At 42.4% G+C, this 18,730-nt stretch overlaps 2 protein-coding genes across 5 annotated transcripts in view; one reads left to right on the top strand and one right to left on the bottom strand.

Annotated features, from left to right (window-relative positions):
• GTF3C3 (general transcription factor IIIC subunit 3) overlaps nucleotides 1-10,303 on the top strand; it is a 30,376-nt gene extending 20,073 nt beyond the window's left edge. Inside the window, exons 17-19 of the mRNA XM_026647643.2 lie at nucleotides 2,121-2,245; nucleotides 7,819-7,971; nucleotides 8,508-10,303. Coding sequence (XP_026503428.1) covers nucleotides 2,121-2,245; nucleotides 7,819-7,971; nucleotides 8,508-8,630 — 401 coding nt within the window. The 3' untranslated portion in view covers nucleotides 8,631-10,303. The remainder of the gene's footprint in view (nucleotides 1-2,120; nucleotides 2,246-7,818; nucleotides 7,972-8,507) is intronic.
• A 2,547-nt stretch (nucleotides 10,304-12,850) lies between these two features.
• CCDC150 (coiled-coil domain containing 150) overlaps nucleotides 12,851-18,730 on the bottom strand; it is a 44,630-nt gene continuing 38,750 nt past the window's right edge. For all 4 annotated transcript variants that reach the window (XM_026647639.1, XM_026647641.1, XM_026647642.1 and 1 more), the window contains 6 exons: nucleotides 18,353-18,547; nucleotides 17,695-17,763; nucleotides 17,447-17,608; nucleotides 16,985-17,071; nucleotides 15,732-15,851; nucleotides 12,851-14,641 (listed from right to left, as the gene is read on the bottom strand). In XM_026647639.1, the coding sequence (XP_026503424.1) occupies nucleotides 14,525-14,641; nucleotides 15,732-15,851; nucleotides 16,985-17,071; nucleotides 17,447-17,608; nucleotides 17,695-17,763; nucleotides 18,353-18,547 (750 nt within the window). In that variant the 3' untranslated portion in view covers nucleotides 12,851-14,524. The remainder of the gene's footprint in view (nucleotides 14,642-15,731; nucleotides 15,852-16,984; nucleotides 17,072-17,446; nucleotides 17,609-17,694; nucleotides 17,764-18,352; nucleotides 18,548-18,730) is intronic.

Raw genomic sequence — 18,730 nt, 5'->3', positions numbered from 1 at the left:
CAATAAATGAAGTACAGTTCTTAGTGTGAGTAGGCATTTTCATACTATTTAACCATTTGGTAACAGAATCTCTGAGCATTACTGAATGGACTGGCAGTGTTTCAATATTTGGTTTAAAATATATATGGTATACGTGATTTAGAAGTTTTCTAACTAACCTGCAAGAAAGATAATTAAATGATGTCACTAAGAAGGAAACAGGCCCATTTAATCAGCAGTATATGGCAAATGTGAAGTTTCAAGTGTTTGTTCAAAGGAACATTGCTGGGTTAATTTAAGAAATTGTCATCAGCCTATGCAGTGTCAGTGAAGAGCAAGTTACTAACAATACAGGTCTGTTGCATCTTACGCGCATTTAACACGCGCGATTTCAGCTTTACGCGGCCGGCAAAAACAAAAACCCCAAAAAAGGGAAAAATAACAATTTTAATACTGTACCTGTAGTGCGGGCGATTTCGCCCGCCATTCAACTCAATGTAATTTTGACTATACGCGGTTTTCGCTTAACGCGCTAACTGCGGAACGGAACCCCCGCATAAGATGAGACTCGCCTGTATAATTAAAATAAACAAGAAGTTGCCATTTTGCCAGTCTCCTTATATAGATTAGGGCAGAGGAATTTCAGGTTCTGATAGCAACCACTCGAAGTCCAAAGTTGTGAAATTAGTTCGTGGTCTCAGCACAGTTCTTAATGCATATGAATCCACATAAAAAAAAAAAAATCAACATCCTGTTTGGAACTCCTTTTGTAATTCTCAGTAGAGTGACCAAGGACTGACTGGTCCTGGAGCTTGAACCCACCCTCCCACTCTTAAGAGTGGTACCTCAGGTTAGTGTTGAGGCACACTGGAGGTGGTCAAGTGGGAGGTCTGTATTGCCACTATCCATGTCTTACCTGTATTGTGGATAACCATAGAAGGCAGCCAGAATGTTCAAAGTAACTACTGATTTTGAGTGCCTCCATTTTTGGATGTCTAACTTGAGAGACTTCAAATGGGTCTGACTTTCAGAAAGTGCTAAGCACCCACTCTCTGAAAATCAGGTGCCTTTAAAGTATCTAAAGTTGGGCACCCAAAATCACCTACTCTCTTTCGAAAGTCTTGGGTGAGATCCTTGTCCTGTTGAAGTCCGTGAGAGTTTTGCCATTGACTTCAGTATTTCACCCCTTCTTCTTATTCTTCACAAGGCTGACTGTTTGACATCTTTCTCAGCACTAATATTCAAGAAAAAGAAAATGTGCGGAATGAACCTTTTGAAATTAAAATTTGTGTTCCATTAGAAAGTGGCATTTTCTTTATAAAATGACAATAGGAAAATAAGATGTTTCTTTCTTGTCAAGTAACCACAAGGCACTCAATCAGAAACATTGACCATGTTCTGAATTATGATAGTCTTTACTCTTTCATCTAAAGAGCATTAACCAGGCTTTAAAATAAATATGCAGGAGAGGCCTAGATCTTTAGTTGGTGTAAATCAGTTTATACCATCTGGGGCTCTGGCCCACGAACTCTATAACAAAATTAGTTAATTTCACACTTTGTTCATTGTACACATTCAGTACATACCATTTAATTTCTTTTCTGCTTTTAAATAATGCAGATCTTTATTATTATAAATGTTTTGTTTTTAATATGCTAGAAGCAACCAGTTCATCACCTGGTGTAAATGATCATAGCTCCATTGACATTAGTTAAGCTATGACAATTTATACCAGTTGAGGATCTGCCCCAGGTGTCTCAAAAGAAAATCCATTAGAAAGCAGTATACACCAAAAGTCTAAAGAACTTACTCATGATGTTTCAAAAGATATTGTTGCTGTTGCACCTTGCCACTCTGAGCTCCAACCCCAACAAGACCCTCTTTCTCCACTCTCAGTAAGTCTTTGTTTTTATTCTGAATGTTAAGTGTGGTATCTGAGAGCTGCTGAAAACATGAGAGCTGCTGCAACTCCTATTCTCCCTCTTTCCTGCTTTGATGCAGTCATTTTGAAATCTGATTCTCTTTCTTGTTTCCTTCCTTTTTTCAGTTCACACTTCCAAAAAAGTGTTGGGTTTTTTTGAAAAAAATGAAACCCAGTTTTAGAGAGAGTGTGTCAGATCATTTACTCCTGTTTCTCCTAGGACAATATGTGCAAGCCTTCCGTACTAACCCAGATGAACCTCTGTACAGCCTTTGCATAGGCTTAACTTTCATCCATATGGCATCTCAGAAGTATGTGTTAAAAAGACATGCTCTTCTTGTACAGGTGAGTTATTTTGTTCTTCTTTGTGCATAGCACATGGTGTCATTTAGTTCTGTCATGGCTCACACAGTTACAGCTCTGACACATTATTAGAGCTGATTGACATTTAAAAAATAGATTTAGGGTAGGATTTTCAAAACCCTCCAAGTACCTTAGGAACACGTGTCCCAACGACAGTCAGCTTGTGCTCCTAAGTCATTTCAGTTCTTGAAAATCTCCCCTTTGTGAATAAAAGCAATTCAGTTCATTTTGTTGTGACTTGGGGAATATTTAATTATTTGCATATATTTAGGCAGCTGCCATGTATTCATGAAAATATAAATAATTTCAGCTTCACTAGCTTTAATATGGATGTTTATTCATCTGACCCTTGTGCTGGAAGTGAAGCATTCACTACTCTGGTTTTTAAAAACAAGAGTCCCTTACCCAACCAGGGAGCAGGAACACCACCAAATGACTTAGATGACTAACCACGAATAATGTAGCTGAAGCAAACAGTTCACAAATAACCATAGGTTGAACATTTTGTCCAAAATATTTGCTGAAAACCTACAAATGAAGGGACGCTCATGGGAAGATCATCATTCCGGACTGATTCATGAATGATTCATTAAGCAAAACGGGCTAATTCCTAGAGAGCATAATAAATAGTTTGACAGCTCTACCAACTGTACAGTAGGGCTGAGAGTCAAATAACTGTTCTTCACTGAGCACTTTGAGATTGATGTGTAATGCATGGGAGAGTGTTAATCAGTGAGCAATCCCTAGTAACTCGTTAAGGGCTTGAGCTCACAAGATGCTGAGTGCCCTCAATTCCCATTGATGCAGCATTGGGCCCTGTGAATGATTTGGACTGGTCTGTAACGATCCAATTGAGGAAATCTTGTGCTGTTTATCCTGAAGGCATTAGGGACCATGGCATAATGGCATAGACGCCGACTCCGTGGGTGCTCCGGGGCTGGAGCACCCACAGGGACAAATTGGTGGGTGCTCAGCACCCACCGGCAGCTCCCCGCCCAGCTCGCCTCTGCTCCACCTCCTCCCCTGAGGACACCGCATGCCCGCTTTTCCCCCCTACCTCCCAGTGCTTGCCGCTGCGAAACAGCTGTTTTGTGTGGCGGGGAGGAGGGGGAACATGATGCGCTCAGGGAAGAGGCAGGGATTTGGGGAAGGGGTTCAATAGGGGCAGGGAGGAGGCGGAGTTGGGGTGGGGACTTTGGGGAAGAGGTTGGAATGGGGGCGGGGAAAGGGTGGAGTCGGGGCGGGGATGGGGACGGGGTGGGGTGCAAGCATCCACCGGCTCCGGGGAAAGTTGGCGCCTATGCAAAATGTTATTAAAGTGATTTAACTTTTGATATACTGCAATGGCTCTGCTCAGTTGTATAACTGGCTTGCAAGTTTTGTACAGGAAAGTGTGTGGATAATCAGCTGTGCATAAGATCACTATGGACAAATTGCCTATGAAATTTCATTTCTTAACCTAAGCCCGTGAAGAAAATGGCATTGATTTAATTAAAAAAAGTAACAAACTAATTTGCATCTGGATATTCAACCTTATAAGTCAAATTTCAACCCACATTCTTTTTCTGAAGATATTGCAGCTACTGTCTGTTTTTAAAATATGACACACATTGAAAGTGCTAATCACTGTTCTTTCTCCTGGATCCCTGTATTCAAATTTAGGTTAATTACCTTGAAGGTTTACACGGATTCCTGGATTTGCATGGCCCACAAGGAGACTCCCTTCTTGGATTGCAGCTCCAGCACAACCCACCCTATCTTTTTCCACCTTCAACCAGTCCCGTTTCTTCATGTCCTCACCTGCCAGACAGTTGGGGCTGAACAGCCCCACACTGGATCTGAAGCTTGTGGATCAGGCCCATTTCTTGTGCTGGCACGATCGTGATTTTCTTCATTATTTCTAATCCCTTCCTCGGAAAATCCAGTTTTTTAATTCCCTCTACTCCTCCTCCCTTTACCTTTCAGTGAACCAAATGAGGCTAAGAGCTAGGGCCAACATATTCCACTTCGGGGGCATGAAGTTAGGCACCTAAATAAGGGGCCTGATTTTTAGAAGTGCTGAGCACTTACAGCTCCCTTTAATTTCAGTAGGAGTTGCAGGTGCTGAACAACTCTAAAATCAGAGCACTTGTTTAGATGCCGAGCTTTAGGCATTCAAGTTTGCATACTTTGGCCTAATTTTAAATATGTTTAACCACTTTTTTTCTCCGTAATAATCCATCCTTCCTGTCTGTTGCTGACGGTCTCCTAAGAATATACTTGAAAAATGTCACCCTCCAAAGATGCCTTTCTTTTTGTGTCTCTGCTTTTCTCATTTTGTATTCACCCATGTTGAGGGTTTTTAATCTTTGCTTGCTTCTAAGTTTGTTTGTTCAGTAGTTCACCCAGACAGTGACCTAGTGGTGACCCTAATTATCATGATTAGCTGTTAGAGTCTGAGCTAATTCCTTACTGTTGAATGAGCTATTTTCTCTGATTATCAATAGTAGCTGAAGAAATCAAGCCCTCTGGTTACAGCAGAGGCTGCACATTCCTGTGTCATCAAAATGAGACATAACTCTTGTAATTACTATACAGTAATTTGTGTTCCATTTTCCGCCTCCTCCTGAACCCAATTTGATTTTTCCCAAGACTCTTCCAATTGAAAAAGAGAAATACTGTGGTGAATTTTAATCTGAAAATGATTGTGTTGAATGTGTTCTCTTTGGGAGGTGACTCAGGTCCTAACACCATTCACCTTTATAGCACTGTACAGACATTAGCTAATGAATGCTCACAGCAACCCTGTGAGGGAGAGAGGCAGGCAAGTGTATCATCTCTCATTTTATAGATGAGAAACTGAGGCACGGAGGTTGAATGACTTTACCAAAGTTACATAGCAAGTCAGTGGCAGAGGTGGTGGTAGGGATGGGGGCAGTAGATCCTTCTGAATGGGGGGCAGAGGGATAGGAGGGAGAGCAAGGGGAATTACCCAGTGCTCGGGACGGAGGCAACGCGCAGAGCCTCGTGGCCCCCCTGCCTAGAAGCCGGACCAGCTGCTGGCCACTTCCGGGGCGCAGCGCGGTGTCAGAACAGGTAGGCACTAGCCTGCCTTAGCTGGGCAGCAACGCCGACGGGACTTTTAACGTCCCGGTTGGCGGTGCTGACCAGAGCCGCTAGGGTCCCTGGGTGCTGAGCAAGGCGACCCAGTGCCTTACATGCCGCAACCCAGTGCTGAGTCACGACCCGAACTTTGAAAAACACTGGTCTAGTGGCTAAACCTCCGGACTGGGGGAATTGTAAGTTTTAGCTCTGCCAGAGTTGGGTTCCTGTGGGGAAAACTCTCATTGGCTCAGTAGAAGCATGATTAGACCCTTTGTCTTTTTATTTAGGATATGTGAATTATCCATTACTTTACCCTGAGCTGTTTGTTCCTGCCCTTTTAATTTTTTTTATTGGCTAAGTTGCAGATTTTCATCTGCCCGCAACTGGTAACTGTGTGAAGTTAACTGGTATTGCAGGAGTTTTACAGGGAGCACTAAGGTGTGGGGTGAATGCATTTGTATTCCAGAAGTAGTACTGTGATGTATTAAGGGCTTGAAGCTAGTAAAGGCTTTATTTAACTATTTTTTCTTTGATGCCATGAAAAGAAGAGGTCTGAAATAGTAATTCAGATTAATGTAGGGCAGGTGTGACGGGTTGGATCCCCCTTCTGGGATGCCACCTGATGTACCGGGATTTCACTGAGCCCGCAGGCTCCACTAGCCTGGTCCTCCTTTCCCTCTGTCTTGCTGAATCAGGCTCTCTGGCCTCTTGCAGCACACACACAGGTAGGGAGCACAGCTGTAGAATCACACAGAGTCTGCAAACAGCTCTCTATGGGAAGATTCAGCTAGGAAATTGCCCAGCACTCAAGTGCAGCTTCCCTCTGGAAAGTAAACCCAAGATAATATCGTCTTGTGCTGTCTAGAAAGATCTGCACAGCGCAAGCTCATAAAAATTCGCTCTCTCCCTCAATGTGGAGAGAGATATGCACAGCTCCACCCCCCCATATGAATTGCACAAACTGGGTTACGTTATAAACAAGAAATAAGTTTATTAACTATAAAAAGTAAATGTTAAGTGATTATAAGGGATAGCAAACAGAACAAAGCAAATTACTAAGCAAATAAAACAAAACACTCATACTTTAAAATCTTAAAGAAACTGGTTTCAAGAAGTAATTTCTCACCCTAAATGCTGCTTTTGGGGCAGGTTGCAGAAATTCTTGAAGGTTAGCTACCATGATTGTAGCTTAAATCTTCAGGCATCTTATTCACAGACTAGATCCCTTTTCCAGCCTGGGTTCAGTACTCCTCCCCCTTTCCCTTTGTCCTTGTTCCTTAGGTGTTTCCAGCAGTCATCCTGGGTGGGAATTCAGTGAAGAGTGAACCAAGATCAATTTAATCCCCAGCTTTAAATAAGATTTACATAAGGCGGGAATCTTTTGTTTCCCAGTCTTGACCTCTCCTTCCTTTTAGTGGAAAATTACTAGAAGTCCAAGATGGTGTTTTGTACCAGGTGACAGGACCACCTGACCTAGTAATGTCACAGCTAGTCCCAGGACACCTCTCAGGAAGGAGAGAGATTAGTATCTTCAAAAGTCTTATTGTTTCTTCCTAATGGCCCATCAAAGGTGATGGCCTGTTGTGTAGTGGGTGTCTCCCAAATGCACACACAGTTGTAATTGTTACATAGTCAATATTCCTAACTTTAGATACAGAAATGATACATGCATATAAATTGGATAATCACATTCAGTAAATTATAACCTTTCCGATGATACCTTATAAGGCCCATAAAATACACCTCTACCTCGATATAACGCTGTCCTCGGGAGCCAAAAAATCTTACTGCGTTATAGGTGAAACCGTGTTATATCGAACTGGCTTTGATCCACCGGAGTGCGCAGCCCCGCACCCCCGGAGGACTGCTTTACCGCGTTATATCTGAATTCGTGTTATATCGGGGTAGAGAGGTATATCTGTTATGCCATATCCATATCATAAGCATATTTCCATAAATAATATGGGGTGTAACGTCACAGCAGGTTCAAATTCAAATGGGGATAAAGGGGGGTGGGGTGGGCAACTGTTTAAAAAAAATAGTAGACAAGAGGTGGGGGTTCTAAAGCGTAATAGGTATGGGGTTAAACAAACAATCTCATTGTATCCCTTTGTTCCTCCTTTCCTTTTGTCTCTCTATTTAGATGGTAAGCTCTTCAGGGCGCGGGCCTGTCTTACATGTCTGTAAAATATCTATTAAAGTAGAGTGCTATAGAAATAGTAATAATTCTGAACAACTTTGCACACAGCTTATCAAAAGATCTGTCTGTTGTCTTCACCCTGTGAGACGCTGAGGCCACAAAGCATCTCCTCTGTTGGTCTAGTGTGTCAGGGAAAGTGGATGGCTAGTTTTTACATTTGGTCTTAAATTAGGCAGTTATATTTATGGGCAAAAAACTCTTTTTGCACATAAAACATGCTGCTTTATTGTTTTACAAAAAATAAAGCTTCCAATGTATGTTTTGTGCATAGGGATTCTCTTTCCTTCACCGGTACCTGGGCCTCCGTGGACCGTGCCAAGAATCTTTCTATAACCTAGGCCGTGGCCTTCATCAGCTGGGATTAGTGCATCTGGCAATCCATTATTACCAAAAGGCACTTGAGCTTCCTCCTCTCATCTTAGAGGTATCATATGGTTAAACATTTGAACTATAAAAGTAAAATCAGATCAGCATTACTAATATGTTTTAACCAGAAGTAAAACTAGTGCACGAGTGTCTAGTTTATATTTGCAATATAATTTCATAGGCACTAGAGAAAGCACTTGATTTATCATCTGAGCTGTATTTATGAACATGTATAACTCAAATTGCTCAGGTAATGATTGTCAGGTTTATTTTATTATCTGGCTGGGTGTAGCAACTGCAAGAAAATGGTTGCTGAAGAACTTTGCCACCTGAATAAAGAAGTGTACATAAGGTCCATTTTAAAAGCCAGAATAATATTAAATATAACTGGCATTTTCTGTTTCATGAGTATGAAGGTTTAGTATAAAAATACAGAATTACAATATAACTATCTGAATGTGGTGGGAATGAACTGAGCACCTAGATGATGTAGAACTTGCCCCATGTATGTTATTGCACTGATTTTATGTTTTTTAATGTAATTTATGGTATAGTATTCATGCAAGCTAGTAAATGATTTTTTAATTCTTCCAGGGAATAGAAGCTGATCAGACAGACTTGCGAAGAGATGTTGCCTTCAACTTGTCACTAATTTATCAGAGCAGTGGAAATTTAAGAATGGCTCAAAAGTTGTTGTATACATATGGAATCGTATGATGGAGTTTGTGGCACCTGTTTGTGACTAAGAGGTAGCCTGCTAGGAAAATAACATTTGTCATTTCCACTGGGGCATTGAGGATCTCAGGCATTACACACCAATGGAAAGACCCATTCAAAAAGATATGTACATATTTTTTCTAAACTGATCTAGATGTGATTGGATCAGAGTTGTTAGTTACTGTATATATTTTGTTTCCTGAACTTTTGAGCTATATTTTCCATTTCCTGAGGTTGGAACTGTAAAATGCCCCGATACAACCAAAGTTCAACAAGCAGGCTTTTGTGAGCAGATTCTCCAGACATACTTAGATGTTGGTCGAGCACCTTATTGATGAGTTTTTGTGACGCCTGAAGTTGGTGCTGGTACACAGAATTCTCAACTGAATAAAGGACTAAAAATGATGTGCACATTTTTTTGGAGAAGATTTTTAAAAAGTAATTTAACTGGCTACTGTCCAAGTTCAATTCTGGCAATTGGTTACATTTGCCGTGTACTGTACAAAATTGTTACTATTATATAGGAGAGGGAAGACTGAAGAAATGGGCTTGAGGGGCGGGGGAAGATATAAGCCGAACACCCCCCCAGACCATAGATGCTCTTGGATTCCTGAGGGAATTTTTCCAGAGAGACTTAATGTTACAAATAACTGCAATTGCAAGACCTTTAAAGTACTTAAAAAGGATGATAAGGATTCCTGGAAAAATATTTTATTTCATCGCAAGCTGTGTCTGTTTAAGAAAAGTAATTTTCTTTTATTAGTAAATCAGTGTCACATCAGTAAAAGGTATCCATTTTCTGGAGTATTGTAAATTGGTCTAGTAAAGATCTTTAGTTATTTATGAAATCAACAGTCATTTAAATAACTTATTCTCAGCAAAGACAAACACACAAAAAAAGTCCTAAGTTGTTTAGTGGGCTAAACATTTGTTAGTGTAATAACCTACAGCCCATTATCTTCCTGTACTAAATAATTAAATATTGAGAGAGAGGTGCTGCAAATTCTGTATATTGCTTTGCTAATCAAGAATGATAATTCCAATTATACAGGTGTCATATATGTTACTCTTTTCCAGCAGAGAAATAACCTCATGCTGGAAGTGATGATGATAGCCCTATCTCTGAAACTTGTCTTCAGTAAGATTTGTTTTAAAAGCCTTTGTAGCATTACAACACTAAATTTTGGTATGTGTAGTACTTTGAGCTGGCCCAACTAATTAAAGTTTAGTGGTAACACAAATTCTATTAGATAACACATTAGTTAGTTTGGTGGTATCATGCATTAAATCTCAGCCACTTGTTACAGCTCTTGAAGAAAATTGGAACAATGGTCTTGCCAAATTCTCTGTTCCTGGGGAACCAAAATATAATTTGTTTATATTAGATCAGATGATGAGATCAAATGGTCAGATAAAATGACGACACATACATACTACTATTGAAAGTTTGCTGTTCACTAATCAACACATTAAAAAAAAATCACACAATCTGTGGATTTCTAATGTGCTGAAGGTAAGAGAAAATGACTTGTGTTTTGGAGGATAGGTCATAACTGACCAGCATTTATAGTATCCCACATATTATACTTTCTTCCCCAAAAGTCAGCTTTAATTCTGCTATTTTCTAACTTGAATGCTAGACTTTGCAACCTTAATTTGGCTCCCTTTTTTGTGTCAGTATGATAGTCTCTAATTTTATGATCAGATACTGCTTTTTCCACAACTTTATTCAGTGCACAGGACGGATGGTACTCAAGGAATTAATTGGATCCAAAACATGAATGCACGGAAGTTTCTCAGAGAAACTTGTTACATTGTTTTTCACAGGTTAAAATTCCCCCCCCCCCCCCCCGCATTCTCGTAAATGGCCACACTGCTTTTGCTAAAACTAAAAGAAAATCAGCCGGAGGCGGAAACCTTTAGCTTTAATGGTTGGCAAAGTTGTAAGCAATTGATAAGTGGCTTAGAATGGAAAAAATTGTTAGGCAACTTTAACTGTAGTTGCTGCCAGCTCTGACATTCCTTTTCCAGTTTAATGTAAGAAAATAACTTGTAGACAGTTCTGTATCAAATAATAAATTATTACAATATTGGGCTTAATTACCTGGATATTCTTGTTCTTAGTTATTAGCGTGTGCTTAGATACTGTAGTGAGGGGTAACTTGGACATCCCTAGAAGGTTGTTTACAAAAGTGTCCTCAAACCCTAACCACAAATGTGTTCTGTCTGAGTGATACTGGGAATGACCATTAGAAAGCTGCTTGCTATCAGCACATGTATGTACATTCAGTGAAGGCTGTGGATCCAGAGTAAGGGCTGACAATGTCTCATGTTGTGTAATACTATAGCTCTATAAGTGAGCATATTTTTATTCAATTTTGCCATCTTCCAAATATTACTGAGGTAGAAAATGTTTATTTAGTAGAAATTTCACACTTCCTCTAGCTATTTACCGTGGCAGCTCATCGTTCTTATCCTGATTATCCACTTACAGTATGGCAGTGTCAATGAAAGGTGTACATCTATCTACTCCTACCAATAGTCAGCAGGTGGTGGTAAAGTTACGGTCTGAATTTAACTCGGCCGACTACAATGAAAATAAAGCGATCTCAGCTGTCGTGTTGTCCCCTTTGACAATTTTTAGAAAGAGTTGGGTGCATTTGGAAATCCCACCACATGAAACAGAGTTAAAAAATTACATTCCATGGCTTTCAAGATGGTGTGCGCTCCTACCTCCATTAAGTGCGTGGGAAAGTCCAACTCATAGCTGTGTACTGTGAGACAGTACCTAATAAGAAAAAAGCTGTTTTAATGGCAGGTCAGTGCAGGGTGGCAGCCTGCCAGGGAATAGCTGTGCCCTGCAGGAAAGGCTGGTTGGTGACTGGAGCTGGTATTCTTCCTTCAGTGTCAGTAATCAGTGCCCCAGGATAGTACTAGGAGCATCTCTTCTCATTCAGACACAAAACAGAGCTCCTGCCCAAGCCCAGGGTGCTGTCTGTAAGAACAGCATTAACCATACTGTTCCTGTAAAATTCAGGTAATTGCATCCTGCCTTTATCAATTTGCTATGCAGTTGCGATAAGCTGTGATATCCTTACTTCCTGTCATGCTACTCCTCAAACCTCGCCACGATGAAGGGAGTATTCAGCAAAAACTATTCAGTGAACAACAAGGCATTTCCCTAGTCCTTTGTCCCATCCTCTGGGCTTTACTGTAGCAAGTATATAGCCCATAGTTTGTTAGTGGTTAGGATGGAAAGCACTACAGCAGTGTAAGTATTACTCTATGCTTAGACTGCACTTAAGTCTCACCACACTCAATCCTAAACATCTCAGGACAAGTGCTTATCGTGGACTTCTTTAAAAGAAATAATAGGTTTCATGCACCATGGATGAGAATGACAAACTGCAAATACTGTAGTAATTAAAGCAGATTTAATGACTATTTAAATACAAAGTCAGCAGATTAGATAACTATACACAGCAATTATACACACAGCACTCTAGTGCCCTGTATCTGTGAAAAGAAGGTCTGATGAAAGAAGGAATCCATGCCCACTAATCACTAAACAGCAGCTCCTTGGTACCACCAATTCCTACGACAGGAAACTGGATGGTAGTATGTGGAGCTGTCTTCCCCTGCCACTGGACCATACCTCATAGCATCTCTTTCTAGACGAAGGGCAGTGTGTGTTGTCATTAACAGTTAGCCACATAGCTTAACTAGATCAAATAGATGCAGTGTGAGATAAGGCAGCCAGTGCCATGCTAGGTTGGTTTCAGGCTCTGCCTACAGCTTGGTGCTAAAGTTGGCAGAGTTAGACTACACTACTGATACTGACCTGAGAGGAGAACAGGGCTCTAGAACAGAATCCTACACATAGGCTCATTTTAACCCCGCCACTCAGAAGTGATGTGGCGTGCAGAAACTCAGCTCGCCATGGGGAGGAGGAACATAAGGTGTATTGAAGGCTTCTGCTACTTAGGCTTGGTCTACACTTACCCCCCAAGTCGAAGTAAGGTACGCAAATTCAGCTACGTGAATAACGTAGCTGAATTCGACATACCTTACTTCGAACTTACCGCGGTTCAGACGCGGTCCACACGCGGCAGGCAGGCTCCCCGTCGACTCCGCGGTACTCCTCTCGTTGAGCTGGAGTACCGCAGTCGATGGCGATCACTTCCTGGTTCGATTTATCGCGTCCAGACCAGACGCGATAAATCGAACCAGGAAGTTCGATCCCCAGCCGCCGAACTACCGCGGCAGTGTAGACCAGCCCTTAGGAATTTCAGCACCATAACTCTTTAGGATTTAGGGCCTGAGCCAAAGGCTACTGAAGTTAATGAAAGATACCTATTAGCTTTAAAGAGCTTCCAATCAGGTGCTTAATCACTAAGGGTCTGATCCTGTTTTCACTGATGTCAATGGCAAAATACCCATTGACAACAATAGGGGCAGGACCAGGCCCTAAAATAATGGTTCAGGCTGTTGTCGTACAAACCTAATTATGCTATAAAGGTAGGTATATAAAATGGGTGGAATGATTGTTATTTGCCAAGTCCCAGCAATATGCTTGGCCCTGTACACACCACAGAGGAAGGCATGGCCTCTGCCCCACAGAGCTTCAAACTAGCCTCACAGAAACAAATGGATCAGACAACTGGAGGAAGCTTAGGAAACAGCACTGCAATTATTAAATTAAAATTAGGTGTGTAACAGCACATCTGATGTAGCTGGGTTACACTGTAAGCTGAGGCAGACGAAGTTTTAAGGAGGGAATCTGAGCTACTCCTAAGTGCTCATTAATTGAACAGTGGATGAAAATTGTTTCTGTATCGTAAGGGAATGGTAGTTAGTCTTAACGTGCTGCAACTACGGGTGTACAGCACCTGCTCTGGACACCTCCTGCCCTTTGGGAAGCTTGTTCCAAGGTGGGGCAGAATTAACCTACTCTATTAATCACATGGGTACCAATGGTGCAAGGTGTTCTACCTGGCAGCCTCTCACACCCACATGGTGCACCTTCCAGCAATGGAGCCTTGGGCAAAGACAGGGCTCTTGCAATTGCCCAAGGGCACTGTCCTCTCAGGGCCCAGGCCCAGGCTCCTTTTACTGCTACTAATGGTAGCTATTCCCATCAGCTAAGAAGGGATTCTCCCTGTACTGGTCAAGCAACCACCAGTATCCAACAGTGGACAACTGTCCTATTTCAGCAAGTTTACCATCACCAGCCTAGGAATCCAGGAGACCATTCTCTGGATAGGCAGAATCCCTGCATAGCAATCTGAGCTCTCAATAATAATGATGCCTCCTCACTTTGCAGGGCTCATTCCAACCCACTACCCTCCTCTTGAGCTGCTAAAACACAAATGAGAGATGTGACTGGCGACATAGATCCAGAACGTAAACTTACTTGTATAGGAAGCTTTAGAGAGAGGAATAATTTCTTTGCTATAAATTATGGTTCCATGATGAAGCATTTAAGCAAACTAGTCACACTCAAAGACCATGTTAGGATGGGGAAAATGGAAATCTGCCTCACAAAATGATACATTCTAGTATGTGTCAGACAGGTGAGATTTATAAGCTAAGCTGAACTGTAGTACACAATTTAAATTAATATTCCAAAACCTGCCTGCACTGGTCTTCTATCAGCCAGCCAGTCAATGTGCATTTTATTTGAAGGGTCTTCTTCACTGATACAGAGCAGACGCAGTTCATACAGGACCTCTGCTTATAGACACTTAAAAATCTTCTGAAATATGCAGCTGCTTATAGATCAAGATACTTCAACCTTAGGGCTCATCTTCCAGCATGTGAAGATCTGGTCTGAACTGTGGTGTTCACAGGTGCAGGGTGGTATGGCAGCCTGGAATCTCCTGGGTTAGATGACATCACTTCCTGTCTAGCTCTGATTGGTACTTCCTGGAGATGAGTTTGAGCTGCTGTTTAGTCTCCCACCGATTCAGGGAGGCTTGGCTAGGGAGTTTCACAGCTTTTTCCTTCTCCGTCTGTTAAAGGACAGGGTACTGGATGAAAACTGATCTATCCCCTCTCATTCCCAATGAACAACAGCAGAAAATACAGAGATTGCAGCAGCTCAAGATACATCTTTAGAGGCAGGTCAAACAGCTATCTGGGAATTGCCACAGCTGTAACAAAGGCTCTGAGATCTCCATACAAAACAAGGTAAGGAGAACCGTCTTTACAGAACTGTTTGGATGAGTGGTGGGGAGAATGGCGGCAGTCATGGAGAAAAGCAAGAGAGGAAGGCACACTAGAGCCACTCATTTTCAATACAGTTTTTTGGGTCAGAGCTTAATCAGAAATAAAATATAGCTGGAGAGAAGCAGGACATGGATAATGGAGAGAAAGGGGCTCCCTCGTTCCTCTCCTGTCCCCACCTGTCCCTAGTAGGTTAAACAACTGTCATTTACCCACCAAATAAGCACATCCTGTGAAACATCAGCAAGAAGTGAGAGAACAAACTAAACTTCTAAACCTTTGTCCAGGGGCTTACTCCTTTGAGAGTGTTTTCCTGCTCCAAGGAGATGCTAGTTGGGCTGAGAGAGGTGTGGGCTGATGGGAACTGCAGAAATCAATAGGGCTTAAGAAACCAAAATTCTGATTGTCACCTTTAACCTGCTAAAGAAATGAGATAGGAAAGAGGGGAAAGTTTTGGTCTGAGGTTTGCTCTTCCCCTCGCTTGAAGTGGAGAAGTTTTGTTTGGAGATCACGCCTCTCTGCTCCTGCTCTGCATACAGCAGAACATCACAACAGGGCAGAGTTCTCTTATAGTTCTCCAGAAACTGTCTCCTGCCCATGTTATATGCATCCAAACAAAACAGTGTTGGCTTTCTTCTGGCACTGGTACTCGCCTCTGTATAGGAAACACCTGCTACAGTCCCGCATGACCTTGCTATTACCTTCACTTCAACAAGTGCCAGCACTCTTCCCTGCAACAGCGCCGCCTGGCTGTACTAATATCATTGGTCTTCTGACACATACACAGGGAACTCTACTACAGGCTGTTCCCTGTTCCTCATCCTTCCATTAACTATGCGCCTCTACCTTGAAAGTAAAGGCAATTCCCTTATTTACCTCCTTGCCATAGTTCCTTTCACTGGGGATATTCTGCTGTTTGTTTTTCACTAGCTCTAGCTGCAGGCTGTCAAACTTAGATTTGAACCAGTGGTGAGCTTCCTCCAGGTTAGCTGTGATCTGAGGAAGAGAGTAGTGATTAGAGTCAGAAAGAGAACTGTTAACATTTCCAACTTCTGGGCTGCACACTGGACAGGCAGAATTCCAAAGCCACACTTCTTTAAATCTCCCACCTCTATGCAAGCATAGAGCATGCTGCTTGGCCATCCTGGCCTACTTCCTGCAACATTGTGGAGGGGGTGGAAAGGTCCACACTGCACTGCTGTTACCCCCTTATTGGGTAACTAATGGGCCTCTCATTGGCACTTGCCCAAGAGAAGACAATTCTAACTAGAGGGAAAAGCATAAAGAAGGTGGTAGAGGAAGAGAGTAAAATGAAGGCTAATTACAGTAAGCCAAAGAAGAATGAGGGGAGAGAGCATGGCCTTTGCTTGGCAATGTGCTGGCTCCAGGATCATTTAAAGAACAACAAATGCTGTAAAATTACCACTCCCACTGTATTAGCAAGATATTTCACATCCTGTTTTAGCAAGAACTCTTGTTAAGGACAATCCTATATGCAGATACTACAAAGTACTGTAGAGTTTGAATTGAAAGGCCCTTTATTACTTACTCCTTTACCTACACAGGAGACCTGCCTTGTAAAATAACTACAGTACTGTACAATTTGGCACCAAAATACTGTAGTAACACTTCTGTAAGGTATCGTGCTTTGGACTATTACTGTGCAATACCATCGGCTTTCAATAAGTGATGAGGTGCAGGGGGAAATGTGACTCACCTTTAAAAGAGGTGGTTTGGTGTAATGTCATTCAAAATGGTACAACATAGCAGCTCACACACTGCTTAATGGAGAGGACAGATTAAATGCAGGTGTTTTAAACTTGTCAACACACACCAGCCATTGAACCAGGTGGAAACTGACAGACATGGAGAGAACTTCCTCTTGCAGGCCCAACTAAACTATAATAATTTGTATAGGAGACTATTAAGAGTTCTAACAGAAGAAGGGCCTGGGATAAGCACCAGCCAATAGACTGTGGCTGCACCTTACTTCCCACCTCATCAAAAGCTTGCTTTTGACATTTAAAAAGCCCCCCGTGCATGTCCCACAAACAAATCTTGTCATCCCCAAGGAAGGATAACTCTAGCTTTGTACCAGAGGATCTCTTCTTTCCCACTGTTGTACTCACCTGTTCTGATTCTACACTGGCTTCTTTCAGTTTCTGCTCAGTTTCCTCTTTGCATTTCTTTAAGTGTTTGACTGTATCATCTAGCTTCTAGAGAGAGAGAAAAATAACACCCAAACCCCTCTCTTTATTTTGTTCATGCAGGATATAACACAAACCATTTTTATGTAACAGAATGAGCAGGAAGCTGGACTGGAAAGTTTTGGTAGAATAACAACTCTCAGCCCAGTAGGTCAAATATTAAGTTCCATAAAAGCACATGCCTTACATTGCTGGCCACGCTCCTATAAGCAGCTATAAAGAGGTTATAAAAGCCCCCTTGGCATGAGCACCCACCACTGGGAATAAGACCTTACATGTGTGGCCCAGCGACATGCTCAGAGGCAATAAGCATTCAGCTCCCAGGATAGGATCATGCAGCTCAGCATGGATCATACTGTATTTCCAAGGCTGTGAGCATTTTACCTGACACTGGTTCTCTAGCTGCTGCCGCACTTTTTGCTCCATTTCCAGCTGGCTCTCCAGCTGCCTGTTCCGTGTTGCCACTTCATGCTGGTTTTTGGCCAAGGTCTGCATCTCACTCTGAAGACTCGTTAACTCCGTCATGAATTTCTGGATGCTCTGTGACTAGGGATGGCATGAAAGTGAGATCTCAGTGACCGCGTGCAGATTCTAATCTAATGGAAAGGAGAAGTTGCATAGTGAGCTCCCACCTGCTCATAGTTTTTCTTCTGATACTGCTCCTTGATCAGCTCCATTTGCCTCAGCTCAGATTCAATCTCCTGAAAATAATTTTAAATGAAAGGAGGAAGCTCCAGTGAAACTGTTTCATGTGACAGAGCTTGGGCTACTCCAAACCCCATCCTTACTGTGTGACTGAGGTTTGGAGTAACACATGCTCTGCTGGGGGCAAGCAGGCAGCAGAGTGGCACTGGAGCCCAGCGCAGAGGATTAAGGCAGGGAGAGGGAGGCACAAGCACCTAGCAGTGTTCTACTGACTGGAAATCACTCGTTTATAGAAAGGACACAAAGGCGGCCAGAAGCTGCAGGCCCTTCCCTTCAGCACGATCCGTTGGCAACAAGATGCCTTATCCAATCCACTGAACTGGGAAACAAAGGACTGCCCTGAAGTGATCTGTCGAACTAGAGAGTGACCCCATAGCAAAAGGAGCATTTAATGTAGCAAAAAAACCCCAAAGGACAAGCATTTCCCAGCTGTTACTGACACTATCAGACTCCTATTGGCACCAGGTTTTTTCCATACCAATGGCAGTATCCTGGCCTGGCCCCACTGCAGTGACAGCAGTAGTTCTTCCCATTCGGGGGAGAGATGAACGGGGCTTTTCAGAGTGAAAAGGTATCTGCACAAACCTTTATCCTCTCTGTGTTCTGGATGTTGTTAGCCTTGGAAGCCAAGTAGTGTCTGATTTGAGCTCTTTGGCTCTTTAGCTTCCCCCTGTAACTGACCAGGGACTTTTCCAACTCCATTATTTTCTGCCGCAGCTCCCTGTTAGCCCGGGACACTTCAGCAGATTTGGAAGAAGCCTCTTCAAGGGCTTTCTTCAGCTAGGAGGCATATAGAAGAGGTTAGTTCATGTTCATCCCCACAAATGTCTGGCTAGGGTAATCCGAGACATGTATTTCCTGTGAACATCACCAGGAAGAGTGCCTGGTAAGTAGCTGGTAAGCTGGATCCTCCAGTTATTCATAGGGAATGAAAGAATACACAGCTTAACCTCTGGGTTTCTG

The sequence above is a fragment of the Terrapene carolina genome, unplaced genomic scaffold (assembly GCF_002925995.2).
Source record: "Terrapene carolina triunguis isolate 2854851 unplaced genomic scaffold, T_m_triunguis-2.0 Scaffold62, whole genome shotgun sequence".
NCBI lineage: Eukaryota > Metazoa > Chordata > Testudines > Emydidae > Terrapene > Terrapene triunguis.
This window is presented reverse-complemented; position numbering and strand designations above follow the sequence as displayed.